The following is a 16,380-nucleotide window of genomic DNA, read 5'->3' as shown; positions in this document are numbered from 1 at the left end:
GTCTTCTGTCATTCTACTAATACAAGGTCTTCAGCGTGTGAGATGAGGGGCTTTTTTGAGTGTGCTTTGGTTTTCTTCCCAATGTGTTGGAAAATTGACCAAACGCTGTGATTTATCCAGAGCGTCCAGCCTGTCAATTTGCAATTGCAGTGCTGCCCCCAGCTGGTAAATGGGATGGACCCGTGGTTAGATTAATTGTTCCTTTAAGTGCATGGCATAGTTTTAATAGATTAAAAGCACTGGGAAGTTAATGAATTATGAAATTGAAAAGGATATTGCCATTTAAATTTTTACCCACTGAGGTGATTCAACTAAGCAAAGTTTAATTGCAGCAACACTATGAAACACGGCACAGTAAGTGGAAAAGTTAGCAAAAATTATATTAGTGCTTCAGATTGCATGTTTGTGTTTATTATTTGTTTCCAATGTTTTCCATACTCGTATTTTCTTAGACATGAGAATCCTTTTGAATTTGTGATTAGGATCTGTGAGAAACAGCTTTTTTTAATTTTTAAATTATGCTTATGTGCAGCTTGACAGTTCTAAAAAGTGCATCTTGATGCACCTGATTTTGTTCCCTTACAACAAGGCTGCCATAACAGTAGTTGGAGGTATTACAGGACACCATGACTCATTTGTGAAACATTTTTTTTTGAAGGGCATACACTAGGGTAACATTTTTAGTAGCAGAACATGGATCAAGCATGGCTAGTTTATCTGATGTATCTACCTATGTGTATGGCCTGCAACACTGCAATACTTGAGTATTTAGGACTTGTTCTTTAGAGTGCTGTCATGCAATACTCTTGTGAGACAGAGAAAAGCTAACCCAATTGTATAAAAACAGGGAATGGAGATATTTTATGTTAAGTAACTTATTCACACTTGCATGAAAATTTTGTGGTTAAATTTTGAGGAGCTTCAATGTTTCCTGAGTCCCACTTGATGTCCTTGACTGCTTTCTAGAGCAGTGCTGTTCCGTAGAGACTTTTGTGAGTACATTGAACTCATGTTACTGGTAAAGAATTGAATTCACATTTCTGAACACAGGAATGAATTTTAATGACTTAAGAAAACAGAAGTTCGGTTCAAGTGATTAAAAAACAAAACAGAGAAATTTAGTACGCACGAAGATATTTATATTCCCTTCTTAAAACATGAGGAGGGCATTCAGCAGTGGTTGTCACCGGTGCACTGTAGGATTTTGTGAATAAAACTAGTTAATCGTATATTCATATTTATTAGTATTTGACTATTTTTGTATATAACTAAACGTGAATAATTACATTGCAGGTTACAATGTTGTAGTAAATATTCCCAAAGGAGCAACAAATATTGATATTCGGCAGCACAGCTACTCAGGGAAACCAGAAGATGACAACTACCTTGGTAAAAGCCTCCTGTGTATAACATTGATGGATAGTTTTTCTGATCTTGCCAGAGGTCTGCTCTAGGCATATATTGTCAGAAGTCTGATAAAGTCTTTAAAGCAAATATCTAATTATATTGTATCGTCATTTGTCTGAGTCTCTCTGTAGACAGTAGTTTTCAGAAAAATGAGTGAGGTGTTTTTAGGTTTCTAATTGTTAAATGTGTGTGTTCGTTTGTCAGAGACTAGGAATTACAGCACATCGCATCATTTTGTCAGTTTTTGACTTTGTTGTGGCAATGTTAATTAAAACTCCAGAAGTGAACTCAGGAATAATGCAGGTATTTGTGGTTTTAAATCTTGGAAGCATACACTTTGTTTATAAACGAAGCAGTCTGACCTTGAGCAAACTTATCAGTTGTCTCACATTTCTCTTTTTCTGTCATGTCTGAGTATAAAGATCACATTTTGGTAGATTTGCAAGTGTGTGAGAGGAACGAAGAATTCATAAGCGTGTTGTCCCCAAAATCTTTGTTGTTCTAATTAACAGTACTTATGTGCCTGAGAGAATATTGGGGCATATTTTCATTCTGTCTCTGCTTCCGTTACCATCCTACTCATCAAACTTCAGAGTTTTCAAAAGGTTTTTCTTGACATCTCTTGCCCTGTTGTTGCACATGCATTTTGCAGGACACAGAAACAATCCTCGTTCCCTGACACTTGCTACCATTTTAAATGTAGTAATGCCTGAGTAGCATGCCTTTACTAAAAATTTTACTCTATTTTTAAATTTAATTTTTAACTTGTTATTCATCTTTATGTTGTAAGTTGTTCATTATATTAAATTATTATTACAAATGCTTAATAATTTAATTTATTCTTACTTTGAAATCTACTTTTAAAAGCCACTTCGCTAAAAGTAGCTCTAGCAAATACAAGAATGTGGGCCGTAGAACAGGCCAGAAATACAGATAATTATTGTTTCCTTCTACAGTAGCCGAACCTAACCAAATTTAGAAGTGATGACTGCAGTCAACCCTTCAGCAGAACAAATATTATTAAAGTTGTGTTGTTAATGCAGAGAAAATCCATGACAACTGCTCTGGTGAAAGTTACTGATGGTTAGCATTGAATTAATGCGTTAGAAACTGTTTGATACAACTTCAAAGTATTACACGTGGACTAAAATAAAGATAAGTGTTGGTGAGAAGATATATTATTAAGAGTTTTTATTGATAGAACCTTTTAATTAAATACGTGCTTTATTTCCAATATTTTATTTTACTTATAGCTTTATCTGATATTCATGGAAATTTTATCTTGAATGGAAATTTTGTTGTAAGCATGTCAAAAAGAGAAATCAATATACAAGGAGCCATTTTTGAGTACAGTGGTTCAAACAATACGATAGAACGAATTAACAGCACTGATAGAATCGAAGAAGAGCTAATCTTACAGGTGCATGTTTACTTTTTTCATAAGTTTGAAAATTTGCTACATGATCATATGTTCATAAAATTATGTTCAAATTCACTGAAAAACAGCTGTCATTTTATCTCAATTAAGGTTTTGTGTGTAGGGAATTTGTACAACCCTGATGTGCGTTATTCATTCAATATCCCAATAGAAGAGAGAAGTGATCTCTTTACGTGGGATCCTTACGGACCCTGGCAAGACTGCAGCAGGATGTGCCGAGGTACTGTGAATTCCTTTGTCACCAGAACTAAAGACCTTATGGCACTTAGGAAGGGACTAGTCTTAAGGACTCAGATTTTCAGATTTTTCACCCCTACTTGTAAGGAAGAAACTCAGCACGCCCAGTAAACTTTAGGTGCACAGAGCCTTTAAGGGCAGAATGACTTCTAATTTGGTTTGCTATTTTTAATATTTATGCAGTGCAATTCTACATTCAAAACTACATTTGTGTTCATTTCTTTTGTAGCCATAGGAGTGTTTTATTAAAAAAAAAAAAAAAAGTTGAATCAAGTCTAATGCATCCTTAGAAAGCAGTGTTGTATATCTACTACTGTGTATTAGGCTTCTGTTATCCTGTTTCCAGGTGGTCACTGATTTCTCTAGGATCTTTCGTATATATTTATTTGTCTTTTTTTGGTTATCTGCTATGTAGGGTGAAGCTATTTAAAGATATTTTTTACAAATTCTTAACTGTTATTCTATAGGCCATTCCAGTGTAAAAATGAAAACGCAATATGTATGAAGTGTATATATAAAGTGTATGTACAGAGATTTTTGATAGATGCTCCTATTAGCAGGTACTAGAAATGCCTGTAGATATGTGATGTTGAGTTTCTTTTGGTTTTGTGTCAGGCTGTAGACATGCTTCTGTGCTTCCTTAAAGAAAAGGATCACAACCTCTAAGTTAACATGGTGTTTTGAAAATTTGGAAGTTAGCAAAGGACAGACGTCATGTACACATAGCCTGATGTATAAATGGACTGCTGCACTTTTCCAGTTTTCTGGAAGTTGACATCCTCATGAGACCACTGTAGTACAGCTGGGAGATGGCAGGGGTGACTGGGACAAGGTTGTTCTCCCCCTGGAATGTAGTCAGCCGCACAAAACAGCATGTTTGTACAGCATCTGCTGTATACAAAGATTAGTGTTAATGGAGTATCTCAGTTGAATTCCTTAATGTTGAACGGAATCCATTAGTGTAAAAAGGCACTCTTATTTTTTAGCCCTTTATTTGCTTTTTTGGGTTACTTTTGAAGGTATTCGAAGAAGAAGAATGACATGCATACGAAAAAGCGATCATGTGGTAGTGTCTGATCAAAGATGTGAACATATACCCACCGTGCCAGATGTCTTTGAGGAGTGTAATACAGAATGTGAATTAAGGTAAAAAGAGGTTCCTAACTGATAGAGCTATTGTGGTCTTACGTATTGTTGTTGATAGAGATTGAAACAAAATAATTCACATTGTTTTAACCATCCCTCCACCTCTTTCTACCTCCCTCATCCCTCCCATCTCTCCCTCCTTTCCTCAAATCTGTTGGTATGATGTGTTTATGCATTAGGTTTACACCTCTGAATCTAAGTAAGAACTAGCGTACTTATCTAATTTTTATTGGTAAAATATAAATTCTTTTGTTAGGATTGTGAATCTGTTCTATCCTGCCACAAAAACTTGTGTTGCTGGGCAGAATACATATTTCACCAGAATTGTACCCACAACTGGAACTAATTTGAAACAGACTCGAGTTTTTGCACTCCTAGAAAGCCCACATTGAAGTGTTCAGATGGTGAACAGTTAGAATTATAGCTTACATTTTTCAAAGTCACCTAGGAGATTAAGGCAAAAGATTCTTTAAATTTAAAAAAATGTTTTTAAGCCTATGAATCAAATTCTTTTATATTGCTTTGAAAATTCCAGTCATGAGATATATTTTACAGTTTTATCTGCTTCGTAAAATGCATATCTATACTTACATGGCAATTCCTGGTACATTCTCTGGGTGCTTTATTCACTTATAGTTTATCCTTGTAGGTGGCACAACGTTGGCAAAAGTGACTGCACGTCCAAGTGTGGCCCAGGGTATCGGTCTATAGAGATCCACTGCATGAAGTACTCTATTTCGAAAGGACTCAGTGCTCCGGTGGATGATAAGTACTGCGCTCACCAGCAGAAGCCACCGACCAGAGAGCCCTGCCACGGTGACTGTATGTTAACAAGTTGGCACTACACAGAATGGTCAGAGGTACAAATTCAAAACCTTATAATTGTACCATTATAGTTCTGGTTAGCATTCATATCAAAGTTTTATTTCTATATCAATTTTTTTTTGGTGAAGCGTCTAAAAGAAAGTAATGTTTGACAAATGCAGAGTTGCAGGAGGAGCTGATACCAATCTTTATATTTCAGCAACTTCCTCATGTTTTTGTAAGAAACTGTAGATAAATTTTTTGCAGTGTGGTTTTGGAAGTCAGCAGAGAAGATCTGGTGGTTAAAGGTGTGGATTTTATTTACAGTCTTAATAATTTAGTTCTGAGAGTATTTTGGAGAAAAGGAATAAGTATAATTTCAGCTTTAATCTTCATTAAAGAGTTTTATCTTGGAACTACTAAGCAAAGTGCCAAATTTATCTCATGTGAACGTATTAGCAGTCTGTGGATTAAATGTAGGATACATTTGTGTAACACAATCATTAATGTCTTTCACTTTTAAGACTGATAATTTATTTTGATGTGGTTTTATCATGTTGCGTTTCCTGTTTCATAATATTGTCTATGCACCGCAGTGTTCCAGGAGCTGTGAAAGAGGTGTCAGAACAAGAGAAGCTTTTTGTATGAACAATTTGGGTCGTCATCTCCCTGACAGAGAATGCCAGGAACTTCCAAGAGTTGTAACGCAGAGTTGCAATGAATTCTTATGTCCAAGCTGGTCTGTTAGTGAGTGGAGCGAGGTAATGAACCATGTGAAACTTAAGATGCCTTTGGTCCTGGTTATGGATGTTAAAATAAGCTGCTTTAAGTGTTTGGTTATTTTGTTCTGGCTGTTACAGGGCACATGATAATAAAAATTCTGAAGTCCTAGGGTTTGGCTGATACACATCCCAGATGTACAGATGGCACGAGAACTCCTGAAAAATACACCTAGAATTTATTTTTCTCTGAAATTTTGTTACATTAAAAGGAGGTAGTAAAGCTACTTGAAGTAAACTTACCTACAGTAATATGCATACCTTCCTTTTTTATGAAGCAATGAGGACCATCCAGCCAACTGAAGAAAAGAATTATATCCATTTTATTGTAGATTATATGGGTATAAAAGAATCATGCATAGCTTAAACATTTTCCTGTGAAAGCTGTGATGTGTGCACTCATATTTTAAAGAAGTATTCTTTATTATAATGGAAATAAATGATCTGTACATCGTTCTCATATTTTTGTAGCTTTAGAAACTTAATAGTGATTTCTTTGTATTAGCATTTGTGTTGGTGTTTACAGGAAATAGAGAGTTCATAAAAGAACTAGTTTTGTTGGACTACTTACATTCGCGGAATATTTTTTTTATTTATGTGATCTTTAAAATCCAACAGATGACTAAAAGAAAGTGAAGCCATTAATGCAGATTCATGTCTTTACAAACTGTTGACTCTAATAATTTTACAGTGTCCTGTGACATGTGGCAAAGGAATGAAGCATCGTCAAGTATGGTGCCAACTTAATGATGAACAACTGAGAGATGATTTCTGTAATCCAAATGATAGACCAGAATCAATAACACCGTGTGAGCTTCATGAATGTGCATCTTGGCAAGTAGGGCCTTGGGGATCAGTGAGTACATAAGGATTCCTGGCTTCTTATTGTCTACTTCAGACTATGAGTGATCACAAAACAATAGCTTTTAAACATTTTAATTGGATCTTAAGCAGTTACTTCAGTTGAATTGATTCACATTTTTGTTTGCTCCTGTTGACTATCTAACCTGTAATTTAGGAACACATGCATATAAGTTAAATGCCTAAAATAGTCATTGACCCTGGGCCTTAATATCAAAGATGCTTTAACACATGAATGTGCACAAGGACTGTTCAGCTATAGCCAAAATATTGGTGTGTTATGGAGACTGTTTGAGCACCATATGGTCTGCCACGAAGAAAGTTAACACCATCCCAGTAGTCATTCCTGTTCATTCTAGAAAGAGTTTTAAAATAGAAAATGTAATTTAAAATTAAATTTGATTATAAAAAGCACTATTTCAAGTGTGTGAAATTATTGACTTTAACAGTGTACTGTAACGTGTGGACGCGGATACCAGATGCGTGCAGTCAAATGTGTTACTGGGACTTACAGAGTTATTTTGGATGACGACAGGGAATGTAATGCTGCTACTCGTCCTAGAGACAACCAAGTAAGTTTAAAAATACCTTCCAGTTAATTGTACTTTTTAGTTAAAAGCATCTAAATATAAGTGTTGCCTACTGAATCTTTGAAGGAAATTTCAGGAAAAATGAGTTCTAAAATGAGGAAAAAAAATACTAAAACTATCTGCTTTTTTCCTGAACTTCAAATTCGGCCTAGAGAATTAAGTAAAATATGAGCACTTTGGAGATTGGAGATTTGAAAATTTAGTATATGATTGAAGGGGTCCAAAGGCCTTTGATTATTTGGAGGGGAGAGGAGGGAAGCTCCAATATGTGGAATATTATAAGGAGACTGCTTGCCATGATGCTTAATAATAGCACCTAACTGGCTTGGTGTTCTCTAAAATTCGGCTTGTGTATAGTTCTTAAAAGAACAATATGGTTACTTGAAGGAAGCTTCAGTTGTTGGAATAATACTAATTCAAAACCGTGTAGCCATGAATTATGATTCAATATGGTATTAATACGTTTTTTTACCTTTTCTTCTTGTCTCAGTTTACTTACTTCATCACTTCCCTTGGTTTAAATCTATCATTTTTGAGGAGAAATGTTTTCAATACAGTCAGTGGGTTTACCTTTAACTAAAAGCAATTGGTGTCTTAGGTGCTATGTATTAATATGCTGATCTGGCCAGCAGATCGATACATCTCATTTATATCCAGCTAAGCTGGTAACCACATAACTCCTTGAGGAGATACTCTGCTCCTTGTCTCAAGGAGAAGAGGATGGAAAAAAAAGGATTCTGTGGTCCAGAATAAACCAGTCACAAGTTACCACCCCTCTGATGGCTTCTCGAATAAGATTTCAAAATATGAAGGCCAAGTAATTGGTGTAAATTTATCTCCACTTAGATGTGAAAACACTGAGTATGCTTTGTATTTTGAATCGTGGTGCCTGTTTGGCTGTTGACTGAAACTGGGCAGTTTTGTGTTCTCAGTAGCTGAAGGTGTAAAGGACGGGACGGCACAGCCACTGTCCTCACTCAGTTCTGTACTGCACGTGGCTGTGAAACAGGACACCGTAATGTCTATGCCCCTTGTCTCCAGCAAGTTGCCCGACACCGTTCTTTCTCAGAGCGCAAATATTATTAGTTATTACTAATACTGCTTTAACATCAAGTAAATTGTCTTTGCCTCTCTATTTGAAACAAAACAATTTAAAGAAAAGCCTTTGAATAATGGCAGGGAAAAGTTAGAAGATGGTATTTACTTGTTACTTAATGCTGGCTTATTGTAATGGTAGCATCTTTGTCTGTGGGAGCCATTTGCTTTACATTTGGCTATTCCAAATGCGTATTTTGAAAGCATTCTTTTTCTCACCCCCACAGGAATGTGAATTGCCCTCTTGTCCAGAAAATACAAAATTATGGACTACGTCGCTTCCCCTAGTTCATGTGGGGAAGGTGACCCAATGGAGATATGGATCATGGACCCCAGTACGTACTGTAATAGCGGTCACATCTTGCAGAACAGTCCTTCATTCCTTCACCTATTTTTCCATAAAGCTTGCATTAATATATTTTTCAGACTGAAATCTGCTTGGGATAAATTTTAAAGGAATTCTGATTGGTTTTATAAGAATCTGTTTCTTAAGAAGGAGAGAGACGCTCCCAGCAAATTCTGTGTGCTTTGAATCTAGCCAGGGAAAATAAGGGGGGGAAAAAACCCAGGATTCTAGGAGCTGGGCTTCTGAGCAAAATAGTTTTCTTATGATTGAGGGTGTGGAAGGAAGTGTTTGGTTTTTTTTTAAAAAATAATTGATCAGTTTCTGAGTATGGAGAACATCTTTCATTCTAAAATATTATTCAAATCTTTTAAGTGAATAGCAATATTAAACAGTCTGGGTCTTTAAAAGTCTAATTTTACATAATTGTAAAATCAGCACTATAAAAAGTGGTTACGGCCATGCCGTTCAGTTCCAAGCCAATGGGAATTCTTAAGGCCTAATCTGTCCATGAATATTTCACTTTTCTTCCTGAATGCATGGCTCTATCAGTGTGAGATGGAAATCTGGCTCTCAGTGTTTAAATCTGAAGTCAAGCTGGTACTAAGCTACTTTAGTATTTTAGATGCTTGCATGATCTTATTTTGGTCTCCTAAAGTGCGATGAGCTTGGATTGTTCTCTGACAGTGCTCTGCATCCTGTGGGAAGGGTGATCGTGCTCGCTATGTGAGTTGTAGAGATGCTCATGGAGGAATAGCAGATGAATCTTTCTGTGCTCATTTACCGCGACCAGCTGAAATTTCAAGCTGCTTTAGCCCATGTGGAGAGTGGCAAGTTGGAAATTGGTCCCCCGTGAGTATTAATTGAATTAATTTTTTTAAATGTGTTTATTTAGATTATTGACCAAAGTCTCTGGTTAGAAATTGTGACTTCATATTCTGTGCAAGTGTCGTTGAAATTGCATCCCTTGAAAAAACAAAGTGTATGTTTCTTATTGTCAAAAGTAAATATAAATGTCTTTGGTTATTAATTATCAATGTTCTGTCACAAATGTTGGGTTAATTTTTGGTCAGTGCACAGTTACGTGTGATAGTGGAATAGTAACAAGACAAGTTATCTGTGTCAACTATCATCAACAAATCAACGAGAATTACTGTGATCCTGAAGGCCGACCTTCCAAAGAACAAGAATGTAACATGCCACCATGTCCACCAGTTTATCATCATATTCCGAAAACACACGACCATCCGAGCCATTTTCCAGAAATAGGTTACCTTCCAATACACCATCCACAAGACAATATAAACCAGTGGAACCGTCCCTCTGTGGGAGGATATCAATGGAGAACTGGACCCTGGGGAGCAGTAAGAAAAATTTTTTTAATATATTATTTTTTTTCTCTCATGTGTGTTAACATTTCTAGAAATATTATTGCTGTACAGATTTGGTCAAAAGAGAAGAAAATGTTTTTTTTTCAAAAAATACCATTATTATGAATAATAAATTTAAAAATGTATTTTTTATGCATTTTCAATTTTAAAATACTTATACATAGTAGTAATTTTTATTTTAAAATTTCAGTTTTGAAAGTTAACATTAAAAAATCATAAATTTAAGTTGTTTTAACCAACATATTTTACATTTTCCTGATTATGCAATGGTTATACATATGTTTACATGTTTTGGCAGTGCTCTAGTACTTGTGCAGGTGGATTTCACCGTCGAGTTGTAGTATGTCAAGATGAGGAAGGAAGAAGTGCTAGTTATTGTGATGAGGCAACAAAACCTCCAGAGTCAAGACACTGTGATTCTGGACCCTGCCCACGATGGAACTATGGGAACTGGGGAGAAGTAAGATCATTTCACTTTCAAAAGGAAACATTATTCACCACATAAGCTTAGAAATAGTAACTATTTGACTGTGAATGGAACTGAACACCAATTTTTAAATTATTTAAACGGAATATGTTTCACCTGTTTAGATAAACCTTGTTCTTTGGTGAAATCCAGAACTGTAGTGTAAATATACATCTAAAAGAAGTAAGTATTGTGTGAGGCTAAGGATGTACAACATAATTGAGCACAAGAAGCTATAAAGAAACTTCATTACATCAAATTTCATAGATACTGACTAGAATAACAGCAAGTAGTATTGTCTGTTGGCTTGTAGTTACTAATTAGAAATACAAAGACAGGATCATGCATCTAAAAGGTGTGCCTAGGTTAGAATGTGTTCATGAAACTTTATACATTACTGGACAAAGAAGGGCTTCTCCATGCCATGTAATGTCATATCTTGACCACCCATTCTTGCTCAGACACGACAGGACTTACAGCTGGTTAGTTTGGCATTCATTCTAATCTAACCTCTTGTGGTTCCCGCCCTCTCTTCTTGTTCTTGATACATCAATATCTGGAGTTATGAAAAGAAGAAAAATTGTTTGAGTGACTTCTTCCATTTTTCTTTCTTTCCCCCTCATTTTGGCCAGATCTAGCTGTTCAGTTCTAAAGGCCAGTCTGAGCTTCATGTTTTTTCTGTCCATAGCTGCAGGCTTGGGATCCAGTTAATGCAGATGCTGCAGATTTTGTCTAATTTGGAATCCTCTAAAATACAGTAAAAGAGCTGTAAACTATTGCAACATGCTAATTTTTGATCAGGTAGATTTTAATAGCTCATTAGAAATGAGAATTAGTATTTTTGTCTGGTATTGCAGGATTATAGGAAAACTGAAACCCAGAAAACACATCCTTTAAGTATTTTACACTTAGTCTGTGTATGTTAGACTATGAGAAATTGTGCCCAGTGTCTGAGTTTCCTCTTTTTTGTCAGGAAAAACTTGGTTTAGGACCAATTTCCACCTTTTTCCCCTGTCAAAGAGAGATATGTATGCATATTTATTCTCACAAATGGTTACTTCTCCTTGATAGAGTAGATCCTTTGTAACGGAGACTTTTTGTGATAAACTATAAAAATCCTGTTTGGTAAATGTTTTCGTGAGAGAATTGTTTTTTCATTATATGAGATTAGACTGTAAATCCTTGTTCTTTAATTGAGTGCCCAGGGAATATGAAAATAGATGTAAATAATAAATATAATAATAAAAATATTTTTTATAATAATAAATAATAGTATATTATTATTATTATAAAACCAGTAAATAATAAAATGTACTGATTATTGCTGTATATTTTTGGTTTAATGGTATGTCATGACTCTCAACAAAAATCTGCATATAAAATTCTGTATTTCAGTGTACTCAAACTTGTGGAGACGGAATAAAGACAAGACTAGTGATTTGTCAGCTTCCTACTGGCCAAATGTTGGGTGATCAAAACTGTGAAATTCTAGACAAGCCACCTAATATGGCACAATGTAATGTGCATTCTTGCCCTGGTGATGTTTCATGGCATCGGGGACCGTGGAAATCGGTACGATAGCATTCACTAATATTTTCTGCTTGCTTGTTCTTTCTGTCGCTCTATTTCTCCTTGCCTTTTAAAAATTATATTATTTTATTTGATAACAGTGAAATAATAATGCATGTGAAATATAGTCTAAGTAGTTTTATTAAGCAATTGTTCCTTCAGTCATTGAATTAAATGGGAAACAGCCATTTACTTCAGTGGGAACAATATCATGCTCTGTAAAACATCATAGGGAATATTTTGAAAATTACCAGAAATCATCATAGCTGATAGCGATACCTAATAGGTTGTTCTATTTTGAAGGATTATTTGATCTGTTTTTAAATTTAAAAGTATATGCTGTAATTTATACTGTAGTATTATCTACATATTTATATTTGTAAAAAGAAAAAAAGCTTTTTAGCACATAACTTGTTTTCTAATAGTATATTTAAGTATAAAATAACTCACACACATGTATATTACACTGTCGTCAAACATTTTACTCCATATTACATGTACATTTGTGTATAAAAATTTATATTTGTGGTTTTAAAACAGTGACTAATTAAAACTGTCTATGTATAATTATGTATGTAACTATAATATGTTATTGTCTACATGTCACTGTCTATTAATGTGTAAAAATGCCTACAATAATCAGCATTAATCTTTAAAATTGCCACTAGCAAATTATTAACATCCTCCTGAAGTAATCCTTGCAAGCTCTACAATATAGAGTACGTTATATTTCCCAAGCTGTGAATTTGACAACAATATTTATTATTGTGCTCAATTCTAAGGAGAATAATAATGGCAATCAAAGGAGGTTGGATCCAGTTCTGGTTCCATCAAAATCAGTTAAAAACTTGTCATTAACATCCCTGGGAGATGGGATAGGACAACAGTCCTTTTTTTTTTTATTATTATTTTTTTTAGTTACTAAAACGATGTAATTTGGTTCTTTGAATTAACATGGAAATATTTTTTTAAATATTGTCAAATTTCAATTTTAAATGATTTATTAGTGTTTATATGTTCTAGTTTATTGCAAATAGACTTTAAAATGAAAGTTTGAATGAATAATTTACCACAGTTATCTCTTTCTTCCACTGTGCAAAGCAGAGTTTTGGGTTTGTGTTTAACAAGCACCAGAGTATCTTATTTAGCCATTAGCCAAATAATAGTGGTAACCTGTTAATGCTTAATTAATGAATGTACTTCAGGTACTTAGAAGACAAGCAGGGCATTCAGCACACAGTTGCCTTTGAACTTAATATTTGTTTTCCTTTTAGATCGAAAGTTATTCACAGCCTGTTCATTCCCTGAGCGATGCAGTTTGTCCTGCACTAACAGGTTACCTGTAAGCTATTGCGATGTGTTGTAAATGTTACATATGGCTTAGTTTTGCAAAGATTTTCTGCTTGGTTTATATCTCCGCTGACATAAAAAGCCATTTTAATCTTTCAAAACCTTAAGTTTAAAATGGCATCTAGTTACCAGAGAGCTTGTGGCCTCTGTTTTATATATGATTGCAGGCTCTATGGTTATTCAGTAATACTTTTAATTTCGTCACACTGTCACATGGTGCTGTGCAGAAACAAGCGTTGCAGATTAAGGAAATAAAAGCAGGCTCACATATTAAATATGCTGTCACTTTTTAGTAATGCAGCTAGTTTGAATGGTGCCAACATACAAATTTCAGTTAATTTTTGTTGCTGTTTAAACAGAACAAAGCTTATTCATTGAGGACGACTATTATGAAAGAGCAGGAAAAGCTTTAGTGACAGAAACAGCGTTGTAGCCTAGCACAAACAGCTTCGTTTAGCCTTCACCTGTGGGTGGTTGATGAGTGATGTTGATGTGATACTTTGGCAATAGATCATGGCTCTGCCTATCTCATACCTTTCTGGCATACAGTATGCTCTAATATAGGGGACTGTTAATGACTGGACACTCTCTGGAGGCTGGAGTGATCAAGCATGTCACATCTACACTTACTCCCTTCTCTATAAAGACAGCAAGAACCAGATAAAACGCTATTTAAATTTTTGATAAAAGCATTGAGTGATATTTATGTGCCTGAAGAGCAATGCATTACTCTTTTGTATCCCCTAGTGAGATTCCAATGTCAAAACTTAAGTAGAAACTGAAATACACGACTTCCCACATGTAGTGTAATCTGCCATAATAGATTCTGCCATCTTTTACTTTTGGCATGCGTGGCACAAACGTTATACAAGGAGAGGGTGACTAGAAGGAAGGGAATTTCTGAGCAATTGCTTTACCTGGTGTCAATTCTTAATGTAAATGAGGTTGATGAATTTAGGAATGTTTGTATAATATTTAAGTGTTTCAAAATTTTGAACATTTTATTTCAAGATTTCATTGCCTAATTGTCATGTATCTGAGTACACTACCTCTTTTTTGATATACAAAACTTATAGTACGGATGTATATATTTTGATATATACATATTTATAATGTATGTATAAGTTAAATAATAGTCAAGGTAAATATAGCTGCTTATTTTAATGGAGCTGCACCAGCAGTAAATTTGGCCCACATATCTTGGATATTTTTCTTTTAGATTACTCCAGTTTCATTGTCGAAGGGATTGAGGCAATGATCCAAAACTTCATGAAAGAATGAATAAATTACAAGCTAAAAAGTATGGAAACCATATGTCACATTATATAATGTCAAGAAAAATTCCATTGCATTCTGACAGCTGGCTAAGAGTACTTTGTTCTAGTATAGATTTTTATTATAACCCTTCTTTCCACAGTACATTATTGGGTTTTTGTGTTTAGTTCATGCCATAAGATTTCCGGTTTATTGTATTAATTTGCATTCAGAGCGGTTCAAGTTTTCTGAACCTAATGATAATAAGTTCTTTTTTACTTAAAGCTTGAAAACAGAGAGTATTACAAATTCACCAAGATACCGTAAGGTTTTGAAGCTGAACCATGATGACAAGGTTTAACAATTTTGTGCTAGAAGAGGTGTAGAATAATCTATCTCAATTGAGTTCGAGAATGCTACTTTGTTACTTTCAATGCCAAGCTTTTTTCTTTTGAACAGCATTTCCCACATCCACATACTTTAGTATTCTTAGCCAAACAATTGTCTGTTACCTGACAAAAAGTTAAGTGGGAATATAATCAAATCAGCTGTTAGTTGGATCAATGGTTATGTTTAGCTACAACAAATCTTCAGATACATAGTGCAGATACGTATACAATCTTGCAAAACTTTCATGTATAGCACTGATGTAAAGTAGCTATAATAGGGAATAAAATATTATTTTTAGCGGTACTTGGCTGGGAAATAATTTGACACAGTGTAGGATGTTAGAAGATTTCCAGTGCCAAAGCCCTGGCCTGGTACCTGAGCAAAATGTGTAATTGTAGAATCATAGAATACTAGGTTGGAAGGGACCTCAAGGATCGTCTGGTCTAACCTTTCTTGGCAAAAGCACGGTCTAGACAAGATGGCCCAGCACCCTGTCCAGCTGAATCTTAACAGTGTCCAGTGTTGCGGAATCCACCCCTTCCCCAGTGGGATTATTCCAGCAGCTGATTGTTCTCATTGTGAAAAATTTTCCTCTTGTGTCCGATCGGATCTCCCCAGGAGTAACTTGCACTCATCACCCCTCGTCTTTTCCACGTACCTCCTTTTAGAAAGGGAGTCACCATCTTCTTTGTAGCCACCCTTTAAGTACTGGAACATGGTGATAAGGTCTCCCCTACGCAATGTGAACATAACGTTTTGTTTTAATCTTCCTTCTGCTGTTCAAGAGGTGATAATTCTGTTACTCATCTATTATGCTTTCCTTAATGGAGAGTTTTTTATGGTGTCTTCACTTCAAGGATTGCATTTGGCTACTTTCCCCTTTTATCTCAGTTTCTTTTAAGATTTTGCTATTTGTCTCTTGGTTAAATGGTGGTATCTTCCTTTACAGTCTTTTTTTCTGTGCCTCCTAGGTTGTTGCTGCTCAATAGAAAACAAGTGTAAATTTCTTAAAATTCCTGATACATACATGCTTTTACTGTGCTGTGTACCTTTCATTTTATATATTTTCTTCAAAGTTTTACGGAGTGTGAGGAGGAATTACACTGGAGGAATAAAATAGACTATTCATATATGAGAAGACATTACCTTCCAGCTTCACATAGTGAGGAAAGTTTGTTCGCATTTTTGAATGACAAGAATTTTGATATATTTAGGAGTTTGGTTTTATTTTTGGCTCCCCATAGTTTTTCAGTGCTTGCC

General features: G+C 35.1%; 1 protein-coding gene across 1 annotated transcript in view; it reads left to right on the top strand.

The window, feature by feature from the left end:
* The window catches only part of ADAMTS20 (ADAM metallopeptidase with thrombospondin type 1 motif 20), a 102,796-nt gene that overhangs the window by 57,666 nt on the left and 28,750 nt on the right, over positions 1 to 16,380 (top strand). Inside the window, exons 16-28 of the mRNA XM_074566049.1 lie at positions 1,294 to 1,389; positions 2,661 to 2,827; positions 2,936 to 3,065; positions 4,102 to 4,228; positions 4,878 to 5,088; positions 5,629 to 5,793; positions 6,503 to 6,667; positions 7,122 to 7,244; positions 8,585 to 8,692; positions 9,388 to 9,552; positions 9,774 to 10,064; positions 10,390 to 10,551; positions 11,953 to 12,129. Of these exons, the coding sequence (XP_074422150.1) occupies positions 1,294 to 1,389; positions 2,661 to 2,827; positions 2,936 to 3,065; positions 4,102 to 4,228; positions 4,878 to 5,088; positions 5,629 to 5,793; positions 6,503 to 6,667; positions 7,122 to 7,244; positions 8,585 to 8,692; positions 9,388 to 9,552; positions 9,774 to 10,064; positions 10,390 to 10,551; positions 11,953 to 12,129 (2,087 nt within the window). The remainder of the gene's footprint in view (positions 1 to 1,293; positions 1,390 to 2,660; positions 2,828 to 2,935; positions 3,066 to 4,101; positions 4,229 to 4,877; positions 5,089 to 5,628; positions 5,794 to 6,502; positions 6,668 to 7,121; positions 7,245 to 8,584; positions 8,693 to 9,387; positions 9,553 to 9,773; positions 10,065 to 10,389; positions 10,552 to 11,952; positions 12,130 to 16,380) is intronic.

The sequence above is a fragment of the Larus michahellis genome, chromosome 1 (genome assembly GCF_964199755.1).
Source record: "Larus michahellis chromosome 1, bLarMic1.1, whole genome shotgun sequence".
Lineage (NCBI taxonomy): Eukaryota > Metazoa > Chordata > Aves > Charadriiformes > Laridae > Larus > Larus michahellis.
Note: the sequence above shows the minus strand (reverse complement) of the source record. Positions and strands in the feature narration are given on the sequence as shown.